Here is a 12,900-nt window from a genome sequence, read left to right on the forward strand (position 1 = left end):
GAGGGGTTGCCCCGTCTTTAGTAATCATGTGGCCCAGGAAGTCGATGGTGTCGAGCCCGAACTGGCATTTGGCCGGGTTGATTGTTAGGCCGTATTCACTCAGTCGGGCGTAGAGTTGACGGAGGTGAGACAGATGCTCCTGACGACTACTGTTGGCTATGAGGATGTTGTCTAAATAGATGAAAGCGAAGTAAGGGTCGCGTCCCACCGCGTCCATTAACGGCTGGAACGTCTGTGCGGCATTCTTTAGGCCGAACGGCATGCGGAGGAACTCAAAAAGGCCGAACAGGGTGATGAGTGCCGTTTTGGGGACATCGTCCGGATGCATCGGGATTTGATGATATCCCCGGACGAGGTCTACCTCGGAGAAGATCCGTGCATCGTGCAGGTTTGCTGCAAAGTCCTGAATGTGTGGCACAGGGTAGCGGTCCAGTGTTGTAGCCTCATTCAGCCTGCGGTAGTCACCGCATGGTCTCCAGCCCCCTGTTGCTTTGGGCACCATGTGCAGAGGGGAGGCCCATGGGCTGTCAGACCGCCGTATGATCCCCAATTCCTCCATCCTCTTGAACTCCTCCTTCGCCAGTCTGAGCTTGTCCGGGGGAAGCCTTCGAGCACGGGCATGGAAGGGTGGTCCCTAGGTCGGGATGTGGTGCTGTACTCTGTGTCTGGGCATGGCTGCTGTGAACTGCAGTGCCAGAACCGATGGGAAATCCGCCAGGACTCTGGTGAAGACGTTGTCGGACAGCGTGATGGAGTCTAGGTGTGGGGCCGGCAACTGGGCTTCACCCAGGGAGAACCTTTGAAAGGTCTCGGCGTGGACCAGTCTCTTATCTTGCAGTAGACTGTGAGCTCGCAAAAAATCCGCCCCCAGGAGCAGTTGGGCTATGGCGGCCAGTGTGAAATCCCACATGAACCGGCTGGAGCCGAACTGTAGCCACACCGTACGGGTGCCGTAGGTCCTTACTGTGCTGCCATTTGCGGCCCTCAGGGTGGGACCCAGTTCTCTGTTGTGGGTGTCGTAACTCGTCGGAGGTAAGACGCTGATCTTGGCTCCGGTGTTGACCAAAAAGCGGTGTCCTGACTGCTTATCCCAGACATACAGGAGGCTATCCCGATGGCCAGCCGCTGTAGCCATCAGCGGCGGCTGGCCCTGGCGTTTCCTGGGAACTTGCAGGGCGGACTACAGCGTAGGGCTTCTGCGCCCCACCACTGGTGGTAGAAGCACCATTGTTTGTTGGTCTCCTCACTCCTGCCTCTGGGGTTAGTGGGCTCTGCAGCCGGGCCTGGTCTGGTCTGCTGCTGGGAGCATGGCCTGGTGATCTGTGCAACAGATGCTCCACTCTCCTTCTTGGCTTTCCACAGCACGTCCGCCCGGGCCGCCACCTTCCGGGGGTCGCTGAAATCCGCGTCGGACAGCAGCAGGCGTATGTCCTCGGGCAGCTGCTCTAGGAACGCCTGCTCAAATATGAGGCAGGGCTTGTGTCCTTCAGCCAGGGCCAGCATCTCATTCATCAAAGCCGACGGCGACCTGTCTCCCAAACTATCTAGGTGCAGTAAGCGGGCAGCTCGCTCACGCCATGAGAGTCCGAGAGTCCTTATGAGCAAGGCTTTGAATTCTGTGTATTTGCCATCCGCTGGGGGCGACTGTATGAACTCCTCAACCTGGGCGGCTGTCTCCTGGTCGAGGGAGCTCACCACGTAGTAGTAACGTGTGGAATCCACGGTTATCTGCTGAATGGGGAATTGGGCTTCTGCTTGCTGGAACCATAGGTGAGGTGGCAGCGTCCAGAAGCGTGGCATTTTTAACGAAACCACATGAACAGATGCGGTGTCGTTCGTCTCTGGTCCAAATATTGTTTGGACTGTCGGGGTCACCAATTGTAGCGGTGTGCTACACACTGCGCTGAAATAACGACACACAGTTGGTGAGTTGCAGTTGCAAAAGAGATTTATTCAAACTTTGCGGCCTCACTTTAAAGCCTTCCTGTTCCCGTCCTCCCCGGGTGGGAATGCTGTAGGGGGCGCATATTCACAGTCCCATCCCGCGCGCGGGCTTGCTGGTGAAGAAGGCCTGGCGCCCTTTTAGGGATCGGCCTCAATGCCGGCGCGTGCCACTTTGTGAGCCGGTTCGAGTGCGCTGGGAAGTGGGTCGCCACAATGTCATGATAATAAACCTGATTTTGCTGTTGAAGTTGGCCTATAGTGCCAGTACTCTGATACTTTCCCAGTAGAACCATAAATAACAATAAGAGCATTGCCATAAATATAATAGGACTTTTCCCTTCCAATGCTTGGTCCTACTGCAAGAATTACATTGTTACAGCATAGGCAGCCATTTCACTGTGGCTGCTTCTAGGAGTGCAATTGCACTAGTCTGACTTCTTCCTATCTTTCCCCAGTTAAAGTTAATTTTCTCAGTTCCCCATACAGTTTATTTTTGAATGCACCGGTTCAGTTTCCAGACTCTTGCTGGCAATGAGATCCAGATTTCAGCCACTATCCAAAATTTTAAATGTGTCTCCAAAGTTAAATATAGAAAACAGTACAGCACAGGAACAGGACATTCAGCTCACACAATGTCCATATCCTTCAATTTTCCTCACATTCATGTGCATATTCAAACGTCTTTTAGAAGATCCTTCTACCACCACCTTAGGCAGTGCATTCCAGGCAGCCACCACTCTCTGTGTGGGGGGGAAGAAGCTTGCCCCTCTCATCTCCTTTGAAATTACCCTCCTCTTAAATGCATGCCCTCTGCTACTAGACATTTCAACCCAGGGAAGTAGATACTGTCTATCTACTCTATCTATGCCTCTCATAATCTTACAAACATCTATCAGATCTCCCCTCAACCAGAGAAGATAGTCCAAGTTTGTCCAACCTCTTATTGTTGCACAGGCCTTCTAGTCCTGGCAGCATCCTAGTAAGCCTGCACCCTCTCTAAAGTGTCGACATCCTTCCTATAATGTGGCGATCATTATAAGCCATTCTCCAGATGCAGCCTAACTAGAGTTGTATAAAGTTGCAACATAATTTCCTGTTTTTTTTTTAACACATTGCCTTGAATAATAAAGTCATGCCATATGCTTTCTTAACCCACCCTATCAACCTGTGTAGCTACTTTTCAGGGAGTTACGACCTTGGATCCCAAGACCCCGTTGCTCATCAACACTGTTAAGGGTCTTGCCTTAAGTGTACTCTTTCTGCACATTTGATTTACCAAGGTGCAACACTTCACATTTGACTGCAATGAACTCCGTCTGCCATTTCCCTGCCCAAATCTGCAACTGAGCTATCCCCATTGTATTCTTTGCCAGTCCTCTATGCTATCCACAACACTACCAATCTTTGTATCATATTCAAATTTACTAATCCATCCAGCTACATTTTCATTCAGGTCATTTACGTACATCACAAACAGGAAAGGTCCCAGCACAGATCACTGCAGAACACTACTATTCACAGACCTCCAGCCAGAATAAGTCCTTTTGACCATACCCTCTGTCTTTTATGGACATGCCAGTTCTGAAACCAAATGGGCAATTCACTGTACATCTTAACCTTCTGGATGAGCCTCCCATGAGGGGCTTTGTCAAACGCCTTGCATCCACAGCACTATCACATCAATCACTCTCGTCACCTCATAAAAAAAACTTAGCTAGGTCTGGAACAACTTCTTTCCAGTTACTCCATTTGACCTTGTTAATCTTGTACTTCATGATGACTTTGCTCTTAGGAGAACATTTTCAAGTCTAATCACTAGCTAAAATTGCTTATCCTGGAAGCATCGCTAGAGATGTATTGTAAAGTTCAAATTGATAAGTATTGTTTTTCTGTATTTGAAAGCATTTTTTAGATATGTATACAAAGTTTTGGAGAAGTCCAAAATATAGAATTATAAGGATAAGGCATACACTAGGTCCCATGCAAAGTAGATGTTGGCTTATTATTATAAAATCATCATGAGAAGTAGCTTCCTTCCTACCCACCAATGATAGAAGTGGCAATTTATTCAGGGATGTAGATTAGCAATCAAGTGCTTTATCTTGATTGGTAATAACAAATCTTATCCCTATTCTGGTGAAGGAGGATGCAATGATTAGTTTGGCAGGAAATCTTAGATATGGGTAGCGAGGGCACCTATCAGTGCTGTGGAATATTGTTGACTTCTAACTGAGTTTTCAATATTATTGACAATCCAACATGAAACTATTTTAACCAAAGTTCAGTGTATGTCACATTACCTCCGTGGACTTTAAATATATAAACTGAAGATTAACTGCTTTGTAATTTTATATGAAAGTTATAGTAGTTGCCTAACATTTGTAATAATTGCTTAAAGGTATGGTTTTCGAACACCACCCCATCTGGAGTTAAAAGCGCGTCCCAAGTTGGGAGAACGTGAAGTTACTATAGCACATGTAACTGACTGGATTGAAAAGAAACTTGAACAAGAATTCCAGGTAAAGAAGTTACTTAGTGTAACAAATGATTTTGTTGCAAATTTATACGTTGTCTTTTTCTTTTCCTTATCCTTAACAGTTTAAAATAAGCATATTTGTAATTGTTTACCCAAGGTAGATCACCCAGTAAATAACCTGCAATGATGTATGTAAACTTCATAAAAACCTTCTCTGCACAATGGGAGAGGAGAAAATCAATGTTTTAATTCATTGAAATGGCCTTATTTTACCCCCGTTATTATTCTATCTAAGATGTTTGAGGCCATCTTAAAAACTAAAATACAATTTGAATGTGTGACTAATAATTAAAATAAGCTTACATACAACTGATGACAAAGCTCACTAATATTTATTACTACCTGTGGTTAGATTTAAATAATGTTCATTAAAGTAGTTTTCAATCTAATCAGTAAATTTAGAACCAGTTGGTTTGAGCACCTGGCTGACTTTGTTCTGACTTCTAGCTGCAATATTAGTGGTTCAATTTGAGGTATGAAAATGAAATTGGTGAGTTTGTTTCTAGCATCCTTGACTGGTAATAAATGTTTACCTTCTCAAAAGAGTTCTTCAAATAAGAGTTTATTCAAAACCATTCATGTTTGTATTCCAAGACTTAAGACAGTTTTTCAGTAACTCGCTCATGTAAGAATAGTGCTTTTTGCTGCATTCACTGTTCTCCACCAGGTGCTGAAGCTTTATCAGAACTTAAACTGCTAATCCTATATGTAAGACCATAGGAAATAGAAGAATTAACATTCAGCCCATTGAGTCATCTCTGTCACTCTTATTAATTCCTCTCAACCTCATTCTTTTCCCTTCTTCCCATAACCTTTGATGTCCTTAGTAATCAAGAACTTAACAACCTCTGTTTTAAATATACCCAATGACGTGGCCTCCACAGCAATAAATTCCACAGATTCACCACCCACTGACTAAAGAAATTTCTCCTCATCTCAGATCTAAAGAGATGTTCTCTGGATGTTTACTGGATCCTTTGGTCCTACACTCCCACTACTAGAAACAATCTATCCACGAACACTCGTATCTAGGCCTTTCAATATTTGATAGGTTTCAATGAGTTCCTCCCCCTCATACACTCCAGAGAATATAGGCCCAGAGTCATCAAACACTCCTCATCCATTAATCCTTTCATTCTTGGGATTATTCTTATAAAACTCCTCTGGATCCTCTTGAACACCAGCACATCCTTAAATATGAGGCCCCGTACTCTAAATGTGTGTAACCAGTGCCTTATAAAACCACAGCATTACATACTTGCTTTCATATTTTAGGCCTCTTGAAATTAATGCTGACATTGCATTTGTCTTCCTTTCTACCAAATTAACCAAGTTAAATGGGGAGGGAAATCAGAAATTAGAGGTGCAAAGGAACATGGGAGTCCTAGAACTCCCAAGCCCCTCTGCAACTCTAATTTCTGATTTCCCTCCCCATTTAGAACATAGTCTGCACCTGTATTCCTTCTACCAGAGTGTATGATCATAGACTTCTATGCTGTATTCCATCTACAACTTCTTTGACTATTCTTCTAACCTATCCAAGTCCTCCTGCAAACTCCATTTTTTCAATGCTGCCTGCCCCTCCACCTATCTTTGTATCAAGTGCGCTTGACCACAAAGCCATCAATTCTGTATTCTAGATCATTAATATATATAGTGTGAAAAGTAGCAGAGCCAACACTGACTGACCCCTGGAAAACACACTAGTCACCGATAATAAATCTTGTAGACTCTGCATTACAGGCAAAGAAGCTAGATGACTGATGTTTAATACCCTTAATTTATTTTTTAATATAATTTTGCAGAAAATTTTTGTAATGCCAAATATGGATGATGTGTACGTTCCAATAATGCATTCAGCCATGGATCCACGTTCATCCACAGTGTGGCCTTCAAGGGAGACACAGACCGAATTTGCTGAGCGACAGTAATCTATGGAACTTTCGTTTACAGTATTATGAAGTTGCTGTTCATGTGCTTTCAGATGTGGCGTCTGTCTTTTGGAACCGTTTGTGCCACTATTGTTTCCAGGAATACTTGCGATCTGTTGTACTCGGTATGTGCAGTTTGCTAAGTGTGTGACTTTTTTCTGTGTTATTGTTAAACAGCTAATATTGTTATACCCTGTTAATTTCTTGGCCATTCCGGGAAAATAAAAGCCTCAATATATATAGAGAGACTATATGTAACTGTACTTGTAAATGACTTTTTGGCATGAAATGCTTCAGTTTAGTGAGGCCCTCATGGGCCTGAGAGAAGATTTCCAGACATGTGATTGTATGGTTGCCTGATGTAACCTTGATGCAGCTGCAGAAATGATGCATGAATGCTTTACTGAGATTATTTATAAAGTACAGTATAATGCATCACAAAAATGATAAAGCTGGTCTGTAATTGCTAATTTTATGTAATTTCTCATTGCTTTGTGGTGGTTAATCATTAGAATTGTATTTGCAACTGCATCCTCTTTTTCTGAAGGATTCTGCAGTCCAGCACACAGTTGTTAAGTATACAGGTGTGAGAAAAATCAGTTTTATCCAATTATATCTGGATGACATAATGTCAATTGTGTGGGAAATTCCTTTGTCTATAAAATGTTAAGTGCTAATCAAATGCACAATATAAATGGATATACTGCTATTACCCTATTCAGGATAATTGAATTATACAACCCTTTTCAACTCTTAATATCTTCATCTTTAGTTCATGTGATCAACAATTGGCAACCAGCTCCTGAATTAATCAACTTTGGTGTGGGTATTTGTGGGAAAACACTGTATGAAAGGCATTGGGATTAATAGGTTATTATTTTAAAGTTTAAAATTTTTGCATTATAAACTGTTGACCATTCCTTAGAATGTCATAATGCATAAAGCAGAAATACATCTCTAACCCTTTAGTAATATCACAAATATAATCCCTTAATTCTTAAGTGATATAGTTAATTATGCTGTAAAATAGTTGGAAGAGGCACATGAGCTGGTGAGTTTGATGAGAATTTATTTCCCCAAAAAGATTCTTTTACACGGCAGAGAGATCTCAGATCAGAGAGACGCTACTGCTTATCAGAGACAAGTCAACCCATAGAATATGAACAGGCGATGTAATGCACCACTTCACAGCCATTTTCTTAGCATTATATTGCAACAATGAATTTGCTTCAAAAGGCTGCATGTGCTTAGTCATTGGCTAATAGCAGACAATTGCAGTTGTATCACTGTTTACTCTTAGAGGTGGTGCTGTCTGCAAGAAAATACTTACTAAATGGGCAAATGATAAAAAGCTCTTGCAGCTTTTGTAGTGATGGATGGAGTTTGAAAGAAAATTTATCCATTTGTCCAAACTTAAAGGCTTTCTGTTCAAATCTTTTAACAAATTTGAAAATTACTACATTTTTCTAGGAAACCATAAGATGTTACAGAAGCAAATGTGACTTAATTAAGATGTCCATCAAGTTTTAAAACAAGTTTTCTATGGCTCCCACATGTGAGCATATATTTTCTCATCGTTTTACTTGAGCCTCTTGGTTGTAGCATTTCTACGTAGTGTTCAAAAATTTCATTATTGTATTTCAGTGCCATTATGTCAGTGATTATAATTTGTTTTGATTATTTTGTATTGTTTCGTTATGAATTTCTTGAGCTACTTGTATGCTATCCCAATTGTAGATTTTCAACGTGTATAAATTGCCATTCACTACATGAAGTGCAAATTGATAATGAAGAATCCACCACATGAAGGATTTGGCAAACCATCTTTCAAGATGAAGTGACTTTGAGAAACTTGACCATTTGCAGAATGTTGAATTAAAACTAAGTAATATATTTTAAGAAGTGTATAAAATTGTATTTTTAATTTTGTATATTTTAATTTAGATCTGCAGATAAAATATGGCTTTGTTTCAATTGCCAAGAATACAGTAGCTACACAGTTTTACTGTGTTCCCACATTCTTGCTTTGCTCTATTTACTTTAGTAGGCAATATTTGCCTGCTGGAAGAAAATCTCTGCATGTCTTGTTGTAGTTGGGCCATTTGGGTGGTCTGAAATCAGTGTGCAATAATAAATTGAGTCCAAGGACTAAATGCACTATGCATAAATCAAAATTAAATAAAATTATAATTAAACTGTCATTGTACTTCACATAATCAAATTAACATTGTGAAGAACTGGCTTGCTATGTTTTATTTAATAAATTCTTCATTCTAGCTAAATAATTTGTTTCTTTTGCTACTGCACTTGTGTAATAAGGGAATATCTTAGAGATCCAGAAAGACTTTATAGCACACTTACAAATATTCAAATCATTCCAAGATTTTCAACTCTTATATATGTAAGTTCATTTCATATACTGTTCATGTGTATTATGGTTCTTCCAGATATATTTATATATATTTTGTTATTCATTGGTGGCATCCGTCGGTCTCAAGAGACCATGGATCTGCGCCTGGAGTTTCCAGGGCACAGGCCTGGGCAGGGTTGTATGGGAGACCGGCAGTTGCCCAAACTGCAGGCCTTCCCCTCTCCACGCCACCGATGTCCAAGAGAAGGGCACTAGGACCCATGCAGCTTGACGTCGCAGAGCAATGTGTTGTTAAGTGCCTTGCTCAAGGACACAAACGTACTGCCTCAGCTGAGGCTCGAACCAGTGACCTTCAGGTTACTAGTCTGATGCCTTGCCCACTAGGCCACGCACCAACACATGTTATATTGTTATATTTAAATATAAAACTGATGAGGAAATGTTCCAAGTTCGCTGTTTTGCATACTTGGCATAAAGAGGATTGGTGAGAACCATCCAAATTTAAACAGCTTATGTTTTTCTAGCCTTTGCTCATCATCCTTGTGACTTGTACACAAACTGGAAGTTGCAGAGATATCAAACCAGACAGTTCAACTTCTGGGTTAGCAGTTTCACAGGTAACTGCTGATACTTAATTTCTAGTTGGAAGGTGTCAATAATTGAATCAGATTGCCTGTCTGTCAGTTACCTGCTGATTCTATACCCTTCACTGCTATTGCTCGATGTGCCTGGATCAGTGAACAGTGAGAAGCCTCTTGTTGAGACAAGCGGAAAGAGCAGGATATCAGTGGGAGTTGAGCTGTTGGGCAAGGATAACATGCACTGTCTTCAGATGTAGTGAGTTAGATAATTAAGCCCCTTTCGGTATTAGTTGATAGGATTTCTAATTTGTTAACCATTTCTATTTGTTGCTGTTGTGGCTAATATTACATTGTTTCTGAAATGAAGTCTGGAATTTACTATAAAATTCTAGCAATTCAGCATGGATCGAAGTTCAGTTCAATTATACATGACTTTTGGTGTTGGGTGACATAAGATACTCAGATGCAGTTCTATCCATAGTGATCAATAATGGATCTCAATCTTCCATCCAGCAGAATTTAAATTGAGAAATCACTTATTGGATCAACTACCTCATGAAATTTTAAGGGGGGGGGGTTGTATAGTTAGAGAAGACTGTAGAAGGAACAGGGTGATTTTTAAAAAAAAAAACTGACTTGGTTAAAAGTAGTCTTACAAACATTAAGAGTAAAATGACCAATGACATATTTCTTAAAAAGGGTTTCAGCAGCTGGCAAAGCTGTATAGATGCGTCTTTACTGGCTGTGCAAAATTGTGGAGGTGGAGCTGAGCTTGAACCTCAACCTGAACTGTTGATATTTGACATGCACAGTGGGCTGGCCTCAAACTCAAAACAGGTTGCTGTGAGGAAAATTCCTGTGTGATCACTGTAAGCTGTAGAGTCAGGCCAGTAAATCTGATCCAATCTACAATGAAACATTTAAAAGTTCTTGCTTGCCATGATTAAAGGTAAAACATAAAGATTAGCTTTATTTATCCATAACACATGGGAGCAGAATTAGGCCATCAGCCCATCAAGTCTGATCCAACATTTAATCATGGTTGATCTATTTTCCCCCTCAACCCCATTCTCCTAACTTCTCCCCATAACCTTTCATGGCCTAACTAATCAAGAACCTATCAGCCTCTGCTTTAAATACACCCAGTGACCTAGCGGCCACAGTCACCTGTGGTAACAAATTCCACAGATTCACATCCTTCTGGCTGAAGAAATTCCACCTCATCTGTTCCAAATGGACCTCCCTCTGTTTTGAGGCTATGCCCTCTGGTCATAAACTCCCCCACACTGGAAAAAATCCTCTCCAGATCCACTCTTTGTAGGTCTTTCAACATTCAATGAGATCCCCTCTCATTCTTCTAAATTTCAGCAAATGTGTGTGTAGGCCTCCGTTAGTTTTGATAGACCATGAATTTGCGCCTTGGAAAGTTTCCAGGGCTCAAGCCTGGGCAGGGTTTTTTTTTTAAATGGAAGATCGGCAGTTGCCCAAGCTGCAAGTCTCCCCTCTCCACGCCACCGATGTTGTCCAAGGGAAGGGCATTAGTCCAGCAAGTACAGGCCCAAAGCCATGAAATGTGCCTCATACGTTAACCCTTTCATTCCTGGAATAATTCTCGTTAACCTTCTCTGAACCCTCTCCAATGTCAGCATGTCCTTTCTTAGATAAGGGGCCCAGAACTGCTCACAATACTCCAAGTGAGGCCTCACCAATGCCTGATACAGCCTCAGCATTATATCCTTGATTTTATATTCTAGTCCTCGCAAAATGAATGCTAACATTGCATTTACCATCTGCACCACCAACTCAACTTGCAAGTTAACTTTTAGGGAATCCTGCAGGAAGGCTTTAGAATTTTCTTCCTGTTTAGAAAATAGTCTACGATTTTGTTCCTTCTACCAAAGTGCATGAGCATGTACTTCCTGACACTATATTCCATCTGCCACTTTGCCCATTTCCCTAATCTGTCTAAGACAAATCCTGCTACAGCTTCTCTGCTTTCTCAACACTACCTGTCCCTCCACCTATCTTCATATGATCTGCAAACTTGGCCACAAAGCCACCAATTCTGTCATCCAAATCATTGACTTACAACATGAAAATTGGAGGTCCAGCCATTGACCCCTGTGGCACACCACTAGTCACTGGCAGCCAACCAAAAAGGCTCTCTTTATTCCCACCCTTTGCCTCTTGCCAAACAGCCAATTATCTATCCATGCTAATATCTTCACTGTAATACCATGGACTCTTGTGGAGAACCTTGTCAAATGCCTTCTGAAAACCCAAGTACATAATCGACCAATTCACATTTGTCTATCCCACATGTTATTTCCTCAAAGAATTCTGACAGATTTGTCAGGTGAGATTTTCCCTTGAGGAATCCAAGCTGATTTTGACCTATTTTACCATGTGCCTCCAAGTACCTTGAGATCTCATCCTTACCAATCAACTTAAACATCTCCCAACTAATGAGGTTAAGTTAATTGGCCTATAATTTCCTTTCTTCTGCCTCCCTCCGTTCTTGAAGAGTGATGTGACATCAGCAATTTTCCAGTCCTCCAGAATCATGCCAGAATCTATTGATTCTTGAAAGATCATTACCAATGCCTCCATAGTCTCCCCAGTTACCTCTTTTTGAACCATGGGGTGTAGTCCATCTGGTCCAGCTGACTTATCCATCTTCAGACCTTTCAATTTTCCAAGAAACTTTTCCCTAGTAATGGCAACTTCACACACTTCTGACCCTTGACACTCATGAACTTATGGCATACTGCTAGTGTCTTCCACAGTGAAGATGGATGCAAAATTATTTAGTTGGTCAGCCATTTGCTTGTTCCACATTACTACCTCTTGTCATGTGTACATTGCAACATTCAGTGAAATGTATCACCTGCATCAACGACCAACACAGGCTGAGGATGTGCTGGGGACAGCCTGCCTCATCAAAATTACAAACATTCCTAAATAGTTTGGTTATCCTTCATGTCCATGTTTAAATTTAAGCAATTCCATTTACGGCCTTCTGAATTCATGCTGACCACACTGTAAGATACACTAAACCCCAATTAGTTAGGTAGGTCTTCTGTTACTGTTACTAATCATTTTCAATCTATCCCTTCCAGTACTACCTATTTTAATTATGCAATAGCTGCCCCTTTACCTCAGAGGGGACTCAAAGTGAAATAGAACACTACATTTTATACAGCATGTTCACCTGCTCACCTACAGATGAAGACTACCTTCAGATCAGAGGTACTTCAAAATACAAAAACTATGTCTGCAAATGTAACTGGAGCTTCTGGTTACTAATCACTACATTTTTATTTCACTTCCAATGATGCAATTCACAACTGTAATAATACTTGATCCTTTCAATTAATTAAAATGAGACTAAACTTCAAAGTAGGTTAGAAAATTATGAAAATCTCCCTCTGAGCTTGTAAATAGCTCAGATTTAGATATGTTATTTCTGCATTACAGGAATTAAATTCTTTGGTGTCAGAATGCGAGTATTCCAGTACCAGGTGATAATTATGCTAC

The 12,900-nt window shown here is 41.4% G+C and overlaps 1 protein-coding gene across 1 annotated transcript in view; it reads left to right on the top strand.

Annotated features, from left to right (window-relative positions):
- tex2 (testis expressed 2) overlaps window positions 1-8,696 on the top strand; it is a 105,378-nt gene extending 96,682 nt beyond the window's left edge. Inside the window, 2 exon segments of the mRNA XM_073026407.1 lie at window positions 4,343-4,463; window positions 6,286-8,696. Of these exon segments, the coding sequence (XP_072882508.1) occupies window positions 4,343-4,463; window positions 6,286-6,411 (247 nt within the window). The 3' untranslated portion in view covers window positions 6,412-8,696.
- The last annotated feature ends 4,204 nt before the right edge of the window (window positions 8,697-12,900 follow it).

This window comes from Hemitrygon akajei, chromosome 22, assembly GCF_048418815.1.
Source record: "Hemitrygon akajei chromosome 22, sHemAka1.3, whole genome shotgun sequence".
Classification (NCBI taxonomy): Eukaryota; Metazoa; Chordata; class Chondrichthyes; order Myliobatiformes; family Dasyatidae; genus Hemitrygon; species Hemitrygon akajei.